Source organism: Calypte anna, chromosome 4, assembly GCF_003957555.1.
Source record: "Calypte anna isolate BGI_N300 chromosome 4, bCalAnn1_v1.p, whole genome shotgun sequence".
Taxonomy (NCBI): Eukaryota; Metazoa; Chordata; class Aves; order Apodiformes; family Trochilidae; genus Calypte; species Calypte anna.
In genome coordinates, this window is record NC_044247.1 from 11,867,140 (window position 1) to 11,884,352 (window position 17,213).

Consider the following 17,213-nt stretch of genomic DNA (forward strand, 5'->3'; position numbering starts at 1 on the left):
AATTTGCAGCCAAGTATCTTAGGTTTTATGTGCAACAAATCTTAAGAAAAACAGGAGTTAGTGAGGAATAGGCAGTGCTGAATGGGAGGACATTATTACATTTGTTGGAGGAATGAAAGATGCAAAAGGATAAAAGGTGATGTTCTAGATAGGCTATTGTAAAAGATCATGAAGCTTACTGTAAAGCACAGCTATTCACCACAAAGTGTTTCAAGGACAAAAATGGAAAAGTCCTTCTAATACAGTTCACCAGGATCTCCTAGGTGCTTTTGTTAAATCTACCTAAAAAATAACAAAGTGATTAATAGTAAAGTAATATTTCATGTGAGTACCCTGCAGACATCTTCTTGCCCTTTAATCAGCTCTGCACACTTTGAAGAGCAATTTAAGGAAGTGGTGGGCTATCATCACAAAGAAGTCTTACACTTTTTAAAGTGGAACCTTGATTTCTTGCTTTTACTATTCGTTATTATTCCTCATTGTGAAGGTTGTAAAGCACTGGCACAGGCTGCCCAGGGAAGCTTTGGCTGCCCCATCCCTGGTGGTGTTGAGGGCCAGGTCAGTTGGGTCTTGGAGCAGCCTGGTATAGTGGGAGGTGTCCCTGCCCATGGCAGTGGTGTTGAAACCAGATGATCTTTAGTGTCCCTTCCAAAACTGTTCTGGGATTGTGCAGGTTTTAGAATCTGTAAAAAACTTTCATATAGATTTCAGGCTTGTTCATGTTTCATTTAACTTAAACCCAGCTGTGTAAACATGGAACTGAATTTGTAATCTAGCTTTTATGATAGTCTTTGGAGAAATGGTTTCATTCCAGAGCAATTTGGTGCCATGAAACAAGCTACTTTTAAATGTAAAACAGAGCTAAAATTAAAATGTGGCCTGAATTAAGCTTTACGAGGTCATACAAAGCTATTTACAGTTTGTTTGATATACTGTGTACCTCACATTGTGTATATGTGTAGCTCTATCTTACTGCCTGGCTCTACTGTTTGGCCAATAGCTGTACATTAAAAAAGATAATGTAATTTTTCTCGTTATGAGACAAAACCCACAAATGATTGGACTGCCATAGTTTTGTTTGCAAAAGTGTGTTTTGTGGTGGTGAGATTTATCTATGCTTTTTGGTGAAACAGGTTAATAAAATTTGATCAGGGCAATTCTACTGCCAAATCACACTAAGTTTGAAGGGTTCTTAAGGTGGGGCAGTTTCTACCATGGAAAGAGTCATTCCTTCTGTCCCCTATAAATGCCTGCTAATTCATGCCTTTCCTTAAGAACCCTGCAGATTCCAGAGAAAAGGTTATCTTATGTTAGATTAAAATCCAGTGCCCTCTCACTATTGCCTTATGGCCCCAATATGCTGATTTTGTGCAGCACCTCACAGATTATGCAGCAGAAAAAAAGATGCAGACTAAGAAATATATAGGGTGAGGAGGGGACTGAGTAAATTATGTATGAGCTTGATCCTGGCTGCTACCTTAAGAAAGGGCAAGTTGAAGACTAATCTTACCTGTTGATGTCAGAAAGCTATTTTGGAGTCCATACTGCACCTCTTCCATGAGCTGTATGATGCTGGAACCCAGATAAGATGAATCATGATGTGGATGAATGCTCCTGGGTCTTCCAAGTGGGTTCAGTTTCTAGCACTTTGCTGTCTTCTCTAGATAGTATTTTAATTTAACAACTCAGGATGAGGAGCAGGAAAGGGTCACGAGAAAGCATGGTCTGTGGAAGACTTAGTTTTAAATAAGCTGAATTTTACTTAGTAGTCACACAAGTGAGTGCCGTATTTGGCCCAGTTTGCTTTTTGTTTACTCCCATTGCCACAGAATATTCCCACATTTAAGGGCCAGGTGAGATGACAACTCTAGATTGCTGGCACAGCTCTGATTAGGTGGGTGTGCTGCATACCTGCGCGTCAGTCAGTGCCAGTGGGGGAGTGGTGGGGGAGGAGATTTCAGTTACTAGCCCATGCAACACTTCATCTGCTATTTCTTACAGCACTTGCCATAGGGATCAAACAGCAAATGTATTGGATAAAAATACAAATCATGTTTTAGCACTTGAGGCTAAATGAACCCCCAACCTAGTAATTATAGATTAGATTTGAAATTGCTTTCATTTGCTCTCATCTCCCAGCATTTTGTCCAGTTTCACTTTGCCTACAGACTTCTATCAGGTGTCACTTGTTCAGATTTCAGTAACTGCAGTTTTCCTTTCTCTTATCACCTGTTGTGCTGGGTTTTTTTGCCTGGGCTATTGCATCTGGGCCCAGAATAGCAACTGCAGAAAAATTTCTTTTGATGACTTTGCCATTCAGGCTGGAGCTGGAGCAGTCTGCTAGGAGTCTGGGAGACAGTCTTCTGTTGTGTAAGAAGTTATTGAGCACTTCTAAACATTGATTCCTACATTTTTACTTCAGCCAAAAATGGAGGTGGCAAACGAGCTTCTCTTTTCACAGGAATGGCAAAATATACAAAGACCAGGTTAATGACCATCTCTCAATGGTCTCCTGAAACTTTTTTTTTTTTTTTTTTTTTTTTTAAAGAAAAGCCTGCCAGATTGCTTATATGTCTGGGTGTTTTGTTTGAGTTTTCTGGTTTCTTTTTTTAGTGATGGAAGATGTTTGTTTCTGTCTTTTTATAAAAACAAACACAGATAAGACAAATTCTGCTCTTAGCATTTTTCCTGGAAACTGTAGAACCATCTTGGCTAAAGTTAAGGTAAAAAAATTGACTGGTAATAGTTGATACAGAAGATGTATTTGATTTAGAAAAATCTGAGAATATTAGAAGCAAAGGCAAAAAACAGAGCCTTTAGAAGATTAGCACTTCTCACTGTACATGTTACTAGCCTTTGGCAAGGTAACAAACATCTACAGTCAGAAAACAATGAAGGGTCACCTCAAAAGAATAAACCCTTGGATCCTCAGATCTTCACCTGCAGCTCTTTTCACATATCAGGGGTCTGCGTACAAGTTTTTTCATCCTGGCTCTAGAAAACAATACTCTTTATTTCTTGGTAAATTTTGTCAACAGAATTAATAACCCATTAATAATGCATGCATCAATCACTAATAATGCATATATAAATCACTTGTTTTTGGTTTTTTTTGTGGCAGAGTCATCAGTGCAGAACTGAATTAGAAATGAAGCAGAAAGCCAGAATTCTTCCTCTTCTCTACTTACTACAGTTATTCCTGATTTTGAAGGAGGTAAGCAAACAAAAAGGAGAGAAAATCTCCAAACAGACAGAATTGTACTAGAACTCAAGCCTGATATATTTCTTTTGTGTTAAGGAGTGAAAATCATTTGAAGTAACTAGTGTGGAATAGTCCAGATGTGCAGTACTTCAGAAATACCTTTTGGTGGAAAGAACAATAATAACTGGCAAAACAAAACCATTTACCCAATCAAGCAACCATGTTACCTTTAAACTTACTATACAGATCCCACTCCATACATCAAATTCTGGAACCAGCATGCTCTGCTAGCTTAAAAGAGATGTAACATTGAGGAAAAACATTATTTTACAATTAAAAAAACCCAAAAAACTTGCTTCATGCTCTCACCCCTTCCAACTCCCAACGCTGGCATAAGTGGCAAATTTCCTCATTCCTGCTCGTACATGGTACAGTTCCAATGTGCTATCACACCTCACTTGATGCAATAAATTTTACATGCAGCAAGTGACTTTGGCTAACCCAGCATCAGGCAGATACACACACACGAAGGGCAGTTCTTTAAGTGTCATGACTGCAAGCTGCCATTGTGCTCTGGTTCTACTGCCTCATCCCACTGGGTATTTGTTTAAAGAGGGGTGGAAGCACAGAAACTGACTTGTGAAGCTCATTACAGCACACACTGCCCAGCACTGGCTGTCACCCTTACCAGCACTGTATCTGAACTCTCATACTGTCACCTCAACATCTTTATCCTCTGCAAGGAAATGTGCTGATTTTGTCTCTATAGGTAAATGTACCTGTATCAGAGGTACTGACTGGATTTGTAAAACAGTAACAAAACTTTCTGTGATTCTTACAATAGTTTATGCCAATATAATAGAATTTTACAACCACAATACTAGTTTTGATTTGCTGAGTATTTTTATTACTGTTTCAGTTGTACAAGTTCAACATCAGGGAACAATACATAAGTATTATGTATTACAGTACATAGCTTGTGTTGTTCCCAGCTTTTAAAGTCATGTGTCAAGGTTCAGGCTGCAGAACAGAAAATTCCTAAAATAAAAGCAGGCACATAAAATACTGTCTTGCTACAGTAATACTGCAGTCTTATTTGGCAAATGTAACGTAAGGATGCTGCATGTACCAAAGGATTATTAACATGGATCATTTACATTCTCCTTTTCTGCCCCCATAGCATTTGTTCACATCAAAGTGACATCACTAGAAAAACACATTGCTGAGCAATTCACTCCTTGGTTTTAATAGTGAAAAGAGTACAGCTAAGAAACACCTCACAAAATGAAAACTGCAAGGCTGATGCACCTTCTACATAGTTAAATTCCTGTCAGGATAAACTTGAGTCTCTAACTTTTTTTCTTCCAGCCTTTGAACTTTTGCTTTAAGCTGAACAGTTATTCAGAACACTCACATTCAGTGTTTAAATGACACTGTGATTCCAAATACTGTCCCATTTCTTTGGTTACTTTCTGTTCATTAACATCTCTTGAGCTTTTTTAATTCTTCTTCCAGCAATACACTTTTCCAGACATCCACTACCTCCCTTTAGCTATTCCTATTTATTTTCTTCAGCTTTTCCCTCCTCTTCAGACACTTCTGCTCTCTTGTTACTCTTCTCAACATCTCCGAGCACTTCCTCATCTTCAGCCATTCTGAATTTCTCTTGACAAAGAGAAAATGCTACTCCTCTTGTTGCATCCACTTGCTATTTGCAATACAACTTCTAAATCCTTTAAAAGTATTCACCTCTAGGAACTTCATTATTTCCATATTTACATATGGATGTAACCCCAGTAATTCCTATGGTCTTACAAATAAAGTGATAGGTGAAAATTCAGCCCACTGCATTGAATCACAGCTGAAAAAAGAAAAGAGCTAATAGAAGGAAACAATGAAAAATTGAAATACCAATGTATTAGGGCATATGACCCCTCAAACATTTTTTTCACCTATTGGTATGGAGCTAAACATCTTTAAGGTGACTCACTGTCACACTTTTCTGTTCCAATAGTAGTAACAGTTTTGTTCTGTTCTAAACAAGTTATGCTTCTTTAATCTGTTGATATGGGTTGTTCTAAATTCCCGCTGTTCTCTGCTAGATTCTCTTTAACTAGGTTCCTAGTATCAAGAAAAATCTGTCCCCTACCTCTTGACAGTAAAATGGGAGAGGGAAAAATTCACACACATCCCATCTAATCCAGAGGTTGCTGAGATAAGCACACTTTAAAAAATACTACAGGGCAGCCTGGGTCACTGATTGCTTATAGCATGAGCAGTTTTGCAAGCGAGTTTTGCACACCTACTGAGTACAAAATGAAAGCTGTTCTTTCTTCACAGTCTCTTAGGCTTTTTATTTTAAATCAAAAGCAAGTAATTTTTATTTCTGATTGTCTGCAAAATATTTTTTGCCTGCAATTTTAAGTTTCATCTCTGTTCCTGTTACAGGTGTGAATTTATTTAGGTTTGGAGGGGGCTTTTTAATAAAGTGGAACAAGACAAGCCCTGTGTTAAGAAGCACATAGAGCCAAGCCATGTTTTGCTCCTTTGCCCCAGTCCTAGTATTGGCAACAGGAAGGAATGCTATTACAAATAGACAGAGAACTTCTGTTTTCAGAAAACTTTTGTTTTTACACAGCTCTGCCTGAGCACAATACACCAGTCAGATTTTAAGTCTGCAGACAAGCTAATTATTTGTGTACAATAAGAGCCATTTTGATTATTTAACTTCATATATTTTCTTAGTATGGCCTTAGGCTTATTTTTCTGCAAGTTAAAACATTTAAAAGGAAAATACTTCATAAAAACACTGTACATTTTGAGATAATCTAGTGCTCATGAAAAGTGCTAGGTTAACAACTTCAGAAAGTGCAGTCCTCCACATAGCCAAAAGAACCTAGACAGCAACAGTGTAGGCATCTCTGGTCTGCCTGCAGCAGCTGAGGTGCCAACACAGAGAAGGGGGAAAAAGGCAATTAGCCATTAGTTTAATTCTCTGCTGACATAAATGAGGGTACCAGCTCTGGAGCTGATGGTTGTGAGCTGAGCACCTGTCAGTCACAGCATGACTGCTACCACTCATTGCACCTGACATACTGTACAAAACAACTACCAGTTTTAACAACTTTATTTCTCCCCTTGTTAGTCAACTTCAAATCATCATCCTTGAGGTAGATGACCAGATATTCCAACACACTTTCCCTGCACCTTTCAGTATCACATATTTCAAGTAAAAAATATCTATTTTCAAACACTGTAGGTAATAATTTCATTTTTGCCTACAGTGTCCTTCATACTGTATCATGTCTGGAATGAGCTTTTTGGATTATATTTGATGCTTTACATTTTCAAAAGCACATAAAAAATTAGCTAAATGAGGATTGCATTAAACCATACAATTTAATCATAATATATGATTATATATAGTATATATATTATATCTGTATAGTTTTATGGCCAAGTTACAAGCCCCTGAGAACAGAGTTTATGCAGAAACATTGGCACCAGTAACACTAGTGGATGCAGCTTTATTTAAATGTAATTAGCATAGAAAGCACCTGAAATTATTTATATTTCTATTTATAATAGATTAACTCTTTGGATATTTTCATGACTATATTAGAATACATTTGTTAACATCCATTGTGAAAAGATTGTATTTACAGACAAATACATGAAAACTTCATGCTGAAAGAGCAAGAAGGCAGGAAGGTGCCTGATCCTCTGCCCCTCTCTGCATGGGCAGTGCCTTTTTTAAATCAACTCATATGGGCGTGGGTCCCCTGTTTGAAATAGTTACAGGTTCAGGTCTATAATGCTTTGTGCATTTATGATTTTGACAAATTGCTATTTAAACTGTTTTTACAAATACATTCTACAGTAATTGTGTCTTTCGGCTCAGGCATCCAGCCCTGAGAGAAACATGAAGTCAATCCCCTGCATTTTGTAAAGTCTACCAGACAGGGCATATGTCTACAAGTAGTTGCTCTTATTACTGTACAGTGAAATGCACCTCTCTGCCTACAACAGGATACAATCCCTCAAACATCCCATTCACAAACCCACTGCTGTTTCACTGATTGTAAGATCTGGACAAGTGAGTCTCAGTGAAACAGTAACAACTTGCTTAAAATGCAAAACAAACCAAAGCCCAGGTCAAAATAAAGTAGATTCTAGTTTGTCACCCAGCTTGTTTGTATTTTTATATCTACCAAGAAATGCTACTGTCCAAAAAGATACTTCAGTTCAAGGTAACATGACATCATCTGTGAAAATGAAACTGTACATTTTTCAGAGCACAAGAGCTTCTTATATTTGCTATATTCTTCATTAAAGTTGTTCTAACACTTGTGAATACAAGCTTGGTTTGCAACATATTTTAAAAGACAAACTAAACATGTTTGCAGTACTTTTACAGGAAAATGGAATTCTTTCCAAACTGAAAGAATATGAATTTTGATAAGTTAGTAATGAAAAAAATTTTGTAGGCAAAAAGTGCAAATTTTTGTATATTACCTCCAGGCATTTTACACTGCTACCTACAGGGAATTTCAAAGCATCCTTCATCTTGATGTGATTTACCAGTTGAATAGTACATTTTGACCAAGAGTCATAAAGTATATTTGACTGCTGCCTCCTGACTGTACAGATGCAAAGAACACCTTGAAAGGAAAAACAACAAAAAAAGATAAGCTACTGTCAGTTTACATTTATGAGAACATTTTTACCAATACAGGGAATATGAGAATGCCACAGTGCCAAATACAAGGACATAAATATACATCAGAATTCAATTTTAATCCTATGAGAAATTTTCTGAAGTGAAACCATGCTTGTGGTACAACAGGGATATATTTTTGGGATATTTTTCTGTTTGAAAAACACAAGACAACAGTTTAAAGTAATTAATTAATTGAAACATGTCAGTGGGACTAAGCAGGTTCCACAGGTCATTTATCAAGCACTGCTGTATGGAGGAAATCATACCTGATTATACTGCCTCCAAAATCTCTAATGTTAGAGCTTTGGGTTGTTTTTTTTTTTTCTATGATTGCTGCTCTGAATTGCCTATCATTTCAGTAGCTCAGAAGAGGCATTATCAGCTCACCAGCCCTCCCCACTACACCCATTGTGCTGGACTCTGGCCAGTTAACTGTGGCTCTATTTGTTACCACCTCTGGTAGCAGCTAAGGCTGGGTGGAACAGGAATTAAAAGAGCTGCCCAAAGCAGGGTGATGGAAGTGTGGGGTATCCATAACGTGTGCTTTGTGGGATCAGGGACTGCACTTGCTTTGAGTGGAGAGGTTATGCTAAGGCAAGAAATAACCCATATAAAACCACAGTTATAAAAATGAAATCGTCTCAGAGTCACAGTCAACTATTATTTTTTGGTAAATACCACATTGTATTAATCTCTGTACCTTGTCATTTCTTTCACACAGAAATTTTAGCTTTTGTGCTTTCTTGTGCATAAATACTCCTTCCAGATTTCCAGTTTCCACAGAGCGTAGTTCAATTGCCTTCTCTCCCCAGCCCATGACCTGATTAGATTGAAGATAAGCTAAGGAAACCAAAAGAAAAAGAAGTTGTGACACTATTTCACAGCTGAAACACTGATTCTTACCTCATTTATGTCAATATGGATCTGAAGCATTACTCTTTGATAACAATATATTTTGAATTATTTGTATTTTAATTTAATAGGGAAACACTTGGAAACTCTAATTAAATTTCATTTTCTCCTCTCATGCTTACTTTAGACTCTAGTTATAAATCTTAAGTATGCTACTATTGTGTATTTCAGAATCAGAAAAGGTCGGAGGAAACCTCTGAAGGGCACCTTGTTTAACCCTAAAGCAGGGCAAAGTTATAAAAGGTTACTCAGGACCTTGTCCAGGTATGTTTTAATGGATATTTTACAACCTCCCCCAGTCCCTGCTGCAAAGCATCACTGCTACTGAGGTTAAAGATTTATTCCCAATGCCTAAATACCCAACTGGAATTTCTCTTGGTGCAACTTTTGCCCAATTTGCCACTTATCCTTGCAGTCTGTGTGTCCAAGAAAAGTCCTGACTCTGTCTACTCTATACCCTCCCATGAGGAATCTGGAATTGCATTTACTAGAGTTTAGCTTAATCTGAAACATAAATACCTTTGAATCTGAGACTATAACATGATTAATTTGGTGCCCCTAGCTGTTCTCTTCACATTGATGGTTACGTGCACTATCTCCAAAACAAAAGACACTCCAGTACTGTGGAAGCTTACTACATTACCTCTTAATCTGACAATTAAATGAGAAATTGAAGTAATGATGAAGGAGTTAACACCACAGATTTCAAATAGGCACAGTTTTAATGGAAGTCCTCTGATCAGTGCATGTGTGGGCTTCCAAGGTAGAACCATATTAGTTATGCTCTATTGATAAACTCTTGCTCAACTCTGAACTCTGGTGCTCTGAAGTGATGTTGAGGGAACATGGGTGTTTGATGGGTTCTGAGCTTCAGTGGACAGTGCTTGCCTGCCCTGCATTATTAGTGTAAGCAATGTCTCTTCCTTACAACCTTGTTGATTTAGATTTTTGCCTAAAAATTGAACTTTTAGTACAGACTGATAGAGGAAGCAACAGCCTGCAATTCTACTTTGAAACGATATCAAGAAATAAAGGCACTCTGCCTGAGTAACTGTGTATCCTTTTCTAGCAGTTGTTGACTTGATATTGCTTGAAATCCTTCTTTAAAATTATTTTCAAATTATACCTCCTAGGAAACATGGTTTGGCTACAATGTTGTGACTGTAGTTCTCTTAAAGTTAGCCAGTTTCCCCTGAATCTGTTTAGTAGACTTCCTTTTCAATTACTCTTTGTTCACACTGAAGGCTTCCCTGCCACTGGAGCTGAGAGCATGAAAATTCTTTTCCAGCATCCCAGTCATGTAGAAAGAGGAACAGACCTTTCTGTTTGAAAAAAAAACCAGCAGTGAGCAACTAAGGATAAGTGGAAGAGGGGTATTTTCTAAAAATCAAACTCCTGAAATCAATACATTTCAAATTTTTTCTCTATGCTTCAGTTCCCAGGCTGTACAAGGGGGCAATGCTGCTGTAGGCTGTGAGGAGAACTGTCATTAACACTCTCAATGACTGCAGCAGCAGTAGCATGATGAGCACCAGGGCAGCAACCATGCAGTGTGAAGTTAGTATCTAAAAAGGCAGGCCCAGACCACACATAAAGTAAGATAAAAATTACACAACAATCAGACTTTGCTATTTTTTCTAGCAGCTGACACCACAGGAACCTTTTCTAACTTTGCTTTTGAACACAGCAGAGACAGAGGCACACTGTGCTTCTGGGAGGTGGGACAGCAAGGCAGGTGTGCATATCTGTATCTATATCTAAAAGTAGACTGAAAGCATTCTATGGCTGTTTAATATAGGTCACATAGGTCCAGTAACAAAAGACCAAATCCACACCTAAGTCTCCTTATCTTTTCCACTACATGGCATTCAAGTTGTCAATACTCTCAGAATATTTCGAGTTGGAAGGGACCTAAGGAAAGAACCTAAGGGATTAAGATCAAATAGTTCCAACCCCCTGCATAGACAGGGACACTTCCCACTAGAGCAGGTTGCTTCAAGCCCCATCCAACCTGGCCTATGAACACTTCCAGGGATGGAGCATTCACAGCTTCCCTGGGTAACTTGTTAGTGTGTTTCACTAGGCTTACAGTAAAGAATTTCTTCCTAATGTCTAACCTAAATCTACCCCCTTCCATCTTAAAGCCATTCCCCACTTGTCCTAACACTCTGTGCCACTGAAAAAAGTCCCTCCCCAGCTTTCCTGTAGCCCCTTCAGGTACTGGAAGGTGCTCTGGGGTGTCCCCAGAGCCTTCTCTTCTTGAGGCTGAACAACCCCACCTCTCAGCCTGCCTTCATAGAAGAGGTGCTCCAGTCCTCTCAGCACCTTCATAGCTCTCCTTTGGACTTGCTCCAAAAACTCCCTGTCTTTCCTGTGATGGGGCCTCCAGAACTGGATGCAGTACTCCAGGTGGGAATATGTCTATGGGAGTATGCTGTATCTGTATCAGCTGTGTCCAGTATGCCTTTGGCAGGTTTCAATTTGATAGCATCCTTGCAGCTCTCAGTAACAGCTTAATTAGGCTCAGTTGCAACCTCTAGGTCATCCAGGATATAAAGCTCTGGATGAAACAGCCCACTACTGCTATGTTTGTATGATACCCAATCTCCAAGCAGGAACATAATAAAACATATCCTAAGTTCAGCCACTGCTGCTCTGCTGGCTGGCCAGGATACTGAGAACTTCTCAACTGACAATAGCAAGTTTCAGTTGAGGTGCAAGTAGCACAAAAACTCATTTCTGCAGCAGAACCAGTAAGTTCCTTCTCAAATTCCATCTATGGAATACCACATAAACAAAAAGGCTCCATTATAACGCTTGTGGGTATGTCCAGTTACAAGGATTTATCTATACATAGAAATTAATTTGGAGGATAGGCTGTGAATTTAAAGGTCAGTACTGAGTCTTGATAATCCTCCCATGTGGGAGCATTCACAAGTGTTTCATGTGAAATTAATTGAGAGCAGATTAGATATTCGGAATTTAATGGAACAAATTCACTGTGGAACAAAAGCTCCTAAACCATGAGGCAACTTAAGAATAATTACTCTGAGTCTGCTATCCACCTCAGGAAGCTCTAGATAAAAATATCCTATCTGTCCAACTGGCAGCATCTAAGTTTGCTTATCTTAGTGCAAGACTGTAGTGGTTTCTAGTGAGAGTAAACTTACCCACTCTGGTCCTTTGGACAGCAGAAAAGGAATGTACTGACTCACACTGATGTGCTCATATTGCTTAACTGACCAGAACTCCCCCACTTCACCCAGGTTACTGCATACCTTAAGTGACCTACAAGTTGGTACATGAGCTGAGGTTCTTGTTATACCATTTGCACCATCATTCCTCTCTGGACATCAATGAATTTATGTCATAAAGTTAGTACAGCAAAGTGAGATCAAAATCTGTCTCTAACATCAAGAAAGCATTATCAACAGCCTCAACTTGGGGATAGACTTCGTGTTTTGGGTTTAGAGTGTGACTTCACGTTACAGGAAAGTGAGTGCTTCAAGGGGAAATGGCTGAGGAAGACAGGAAGGGTGAAAGACATTACTGAGCCATACTGGATCCATTAACTTCTGTCAGGGTTCACTGGCACGAGCTAATGATCTCAGTATCACAGCAGTAGTGCACTCACAGTATGAATGAGTCAAGTGCACTTGGTACCACAGAACCCAGGAATCTCTATAGTATCACTTCCCTTCTTAACATTTCTATTTTCATCTCCTTCAATCTCTTTCCCTTCAGAAATCCCTTACCTCACATCTGAATTTGACTCACAGCCTTAAGTGGTTATGGCCAAACTGATCTCTGCATAAGAGGAGGATCAGGGGAGCTTTTAGCAAACTATTAAAAAATGGGGTTTTCTGGTTAGTGTTACAGAATTAGGCAGGAAAGAACCTTAACACAACTTCTTTCCACATCTCTGTGCCACATCAGTATCACTTCTGATAGTTGTTTGTCTAACGTGACCTTAAAGACCTCTAGTGATGGAGACTCCAAAAATTCCCCAGGCAACTGATTCCAGATCAACCAAGAAGTCTGAAAGCAACAAACTGAACAGAAGTTAAAAAAGCCTGACCCACTTTTGCATGCCTGAGCCATGATAACAAACTCCATTCCACCAGGCAAAAGTGTATGCTGCTTTACAGAATTCCTTTTTGGAGATAGTCAGCTTGCACATAGGTGAAATTCAATGCAAAAAAGCTACTGAGTTTTGGTTTTGTATATATATATGTTTGGGCAAATTGCTTCAGGCAAGTATGCAGCTGAGCACAAACATTAAAAGGAGAATATCCAGTGATGACTTTGCTGAGAATAAACATACCAGCTATAAGAGGCCAGACAGATCTTCAAACTGAGTACACTTCTACAGAATCCTTTGGCCCTCCAGTCAAACCCTGGATGCTCTGAAATCATGACTCTTATTGGTTCCCCACTCTGAGGAAAGCATGTTTATTTATTTTTAGCTAAGTGGAAGGGAAACTTGTTGAGGGTTGGTAATGGAAATAACCCACAGAGACACCAAGTGTCCTGTGACATAGCAAATCTCTTTCCCACTCAAACCCAGCCTCAAGCTCTCCAATGATGCTGCTGATCAAGGACTGCTTAGCTACTTGCATGTATTTCTGCCTGTATTGCCCATGCTTTGAAACTTACTGCCCTAGAAGTTAAGCAATTTTGGGTAGGAAAACTGAAGAAGGAGTTGGTAACTTCTCTTGTGCAAGTCTGTTAAATAGTTTTAGTGTCATTATTTATGTTACCTGGATAGGAGTGGCCATTGTTGTTCCTCCAGTCAAAGCCATGGAGAACTTTTACTAAATGAGATTTTAGCTAGAGAGCTAAAATCAAGACAGGAAAAAAACCCCAAACCCAAGGCTGAATAAAATCAGAAAAGGACAAATTAAGAAGCTAGCCATGGAAAGCAGGTGTTTTTCTGCTGCATGGTTTGGTTAGATTGCACTGGACAGGGCTAACACATGCAGTTCCCTAACCATCCCCAGGCAAGCTAAGACTAAATTTGACCAACCCCATTTTTATTTTCCCCAAACATGTTTATTTCTATGCATCTCTGTTCCAAAGCTTCTCTGCTTCCCCAGTGCTGCTCACGCTTTCTAATTATTTCAGTAGAACTGATAACCCAGCCCAGAAATGTAGCTGGGGTGGCAAGTTTGCTTGTTTGAAGGCTTCTTGCTGATTCCTGGGGAAATTGCACAGGAAGTTTGGCCAACAAGAACCATTTGTATCATAGCAGGCATTTTCTGTGGGTGAGCTGGACAGTAACTGTTACAAAAGCTGGTGGGTATTTTGATAGAGCACTGAGGCAGAAATTCAAACCCCTTTTGATAATGCTGTTTCTCTATATAACATTCTTTTTCCTTCTAGTAAGTACATGGCAATGGAAATAAGGACTTTTATTGGTTCCCCACCCCATGAATATCCAGTTTTGTGCCAGTCCTCTAAAACTACATATGTAAAGAATTCATTACTCACACAAAAGGGAAAAAGTGTTCCCAAATCTTATTAAGTTGATATTTCTTAAAGCCTTTTTAAATCCTGTTTTATAGAAAGAGTCTTACAGCTATATTTGTATTTAGCCCTAGATATGTGAGATACCTTTCAGATTAAACACAGATAGAGTACTTCTACAGTTTTAATTTCCCATGGGATTTGAGTTTCCTCTCTCCAATTTCTTATTAACAGATGGGTCACAGAGGTCCCAACTTAAAGACTAGGAGAGTAAGTTATATTTAGATTCCCTGCCCTAAATCCATCCATTATAATACCAACTTTTTTAATTGTTGCAGTCAAGATATCCTCACCAACTACAGAAGTTTTCTTTCAAAATAATTGTTTAAAGAAATAAAGAAATGAGCAAAGGATGATGAAAGAACACCCCAACGTTAGCACATAACCCTTCTATCTCTGAAACACACTGTAAAAACTTTTAGATAAGCTCATACAGACTTGTATCTCACATCATCATCACAAAGGATGACAACTTCTGTTAAAAACAAACCATTTGTGAGATACAAGTGCTGCAGCAGAAATGCAAGGCTTCTTAAACTAACACTGGAAAATTTTAAAATGACAACTGAGGGTGTGTTTGGAGACTGCCTCCCTTCAGCTGTGAAATCTGCAGACTCATTAAAAACTTAAGAGATGGATGGGTATAGAGAGAAATATTTCCTTCTAGAGAAAACCTGCTGTCTTGCTTTCTGAGCACTGGGAGAAGGTTTACAAGGCACTATTTCCTCATCCCTCCTGACTTTAGCCACCCAAAATAATTTATCTAACTGACCCTGATTCCTCAGGATGGTTCATTATACCTGTCCTAGCTCTCCATCTCTGGATGGGCACCTCTTTCCCATTTGGAGGTGCTCATTTCTCTAGACTGACTACAGACAAAATCTAAACTACTCACTCAGACAAGACTCTTAGCTTCTACACAGTAAAATTCATGCCACCCTCAGAATTATCTTCTCCATCCTATTCCTATTGAATGCCCCTAAAATTCTGTAACAAAAATGTCCAGGCAATTTCATACTGATCGTTTTCAGTGCAAATGATTATCATCGTAGTATGCTGAAGAACAGGAGAAATAGCTGCACAAACACATGTAAAGGGGAATGTCCAAATGGCATTCCTTCTATTAGGATGTAATCAACCTTGAGAAATTGAGAATATCGTTTCTAGCCAGATGGGTACCAAGGATGTTTTAAATTTAGAGTCATTACCTGGCACAAAAGAACACCTATTCAGCCCATCCAAAGTGGTGAAGCTTTATTCACTTCAGTGCCAGCTGGGTACACACAAGGAAATTTTTACTGACACTAAGGAAGTGTGATTTCCAGGCTACAGCAATGCTTTACAAACCCATTTCATATCTGTGGGTTTGATGATTCAGTACTTTCAGCAACACTAAGAAAAAGGACTTAAACTCTCTTCTGAGACATTTCTGCAAGCTCCATCTATATTAAGTGAAAAAGCTTTGAGAGTGATCATGCCCAGTAACAGAAACTGGAAATTTCCAAGCAGAAGTCAGAGACCTATGCAACCCTTCTTGCAAACCCTTTCTAAAACAAGAAATCCCTTTGTTCCTTATATATCATCTTATTTGAAACAGGGTATCTATTTATCAACAGTGATTCTTTAGGAGAAAACATATAGAAAAATACAACTAGAAATGCCTGAAATAGTTACAAATAACATCCATGGTTTGAAAAACATGAGATTAGGGTTAATCTATGGTGAGACACTTTTATAAATGCAGATGATTTTAAAATTCTTCCTTCCCAAGGAAGAAGAAAGGAGTTCTAACCAGTGTAGCACATGGGAAAACAAAGGTGAGTTTCAACTTTTATGAAAATCATATATCATATATGCACACCCTAAGGTGGATAAGACACTAGAGTTTTATGAAAGTATTTGTGTTAAGTAAGCTGGCTACTTACAGTAAAGCCTAAGGAAGCACATCCCATAACAACTTCTTGAAAGCTGCTGTCTCCTCCAGATAGTACTCATCAGAGTTCAGCTTACAGTTACATTCAGTACCTCTCACTAGAACTACAACTACCCTGGCCAAGTAATTACTGTTTGATTATTGATTATTTCTTATGGTGTTTCTAACAATCCAGAGGGGATGTAAAGTTTCACCATATCAAAGACCATTCCTATGAAAAATTGAGAGGTGACCTGATATATTTTTGTTATGCCCTGTAGCTCTGAATATGAGCTGAAAATTGGAAATAGGGCTATTCAGTGAAGGGAAGGATACACTGTATTGTTACCTCGTAACCTTTTACCTGTTTTGTTTTGTTTTTTTTTAAACTGAAGGAGCTTTGTTGCTGAATTTTATTGGAACAGTGCAAAAAGTTATTCATCTTGTAGCAATTTGTTTCCCAGAGGCAGGCTTCTTGCCCTCAGTACTGTTGAAAACCTACAAATGAGACCTGGCATTTACTCAAGGGTGTTATTCTACTGATTTTAATGGACTTTTCCCCAAACTACCAAACTAGAAATGAAAGGAGAAAGGTGAACATCCTGGACTTTCTCACATTTTGTGCTGAGGTAAAATGATGCTTTTTTACAATCTAAGTGTCTTGGGCTTTTGTTGTTTGTTAGTACATTGGTTTTAAGACAAAGAACAGAAGCCAGCCAGGAAAGAAATTAATTAAACAAATAATAAAACCAAAAATCTGCCTGTGTTGATTTTGGTTTTCCCCACAATGTTAACTTGAAGCCCTCTGGAAAAGGTGAAACAAACAGTACAGTCAGGCTCCTCTCCTACAAAGCCAACTGCAAGCATGGAGAGGTTGAGAATCTATTAGAAACAGCCTGGGCTGCCAGCACTGTGAATTTAAAGCCACAAAATTAAGAGGC

General features: G+C 38.6%; 1 protein-coding gene and 1 long non-coding RNA gene across 2 annotated transcripts in view; one reads left to right on the forward strand and one right to left on the reverse strand.

The window, feature by feature from the left end:
• Nucleotides 1–17,213, forward strand: part of LOC115598187 — a 35,176-nt gene that overhangs the window by 1,887 nt on the left and 16,076 nt on the right. Inside the window, exons 2-3 of the long non-coding RNA XR_003987452.1 lie at nt 3,122–3,214; nt 9,006–9,098. This is a non-coding gene — a long non-coding RNA (uncharacterized LOC115598187). The remainder of the gene's footprint in view (nt 1–3,121; nt 3,215–9,005; nt 9,099–17,213) is intronic.
• The window catches only part of NRK (Nik related kinase), a 99,198-nt gene continuing 88,649 nt past the window's right edge, over nt 6,665–17,213 (reverse strand). Inside the window, exons 30-31 of the mRNA XM_030448820.1 lie at nt 8,623–8,762; nt 6,665–7,863 (exon numbers count right to left, since the gene is read on the reverse strand). Coding sequence (XP_030304680.1) covers nt 7,780–7,863; nt 8,623–8,762 — 224 coding nt within the window. The 3' untranslated portion in view covers nt 6,665–7,779. The remainder of the gene's footprint in view (nt 7,864–8,622; nt 8,763–17,213) is intronic.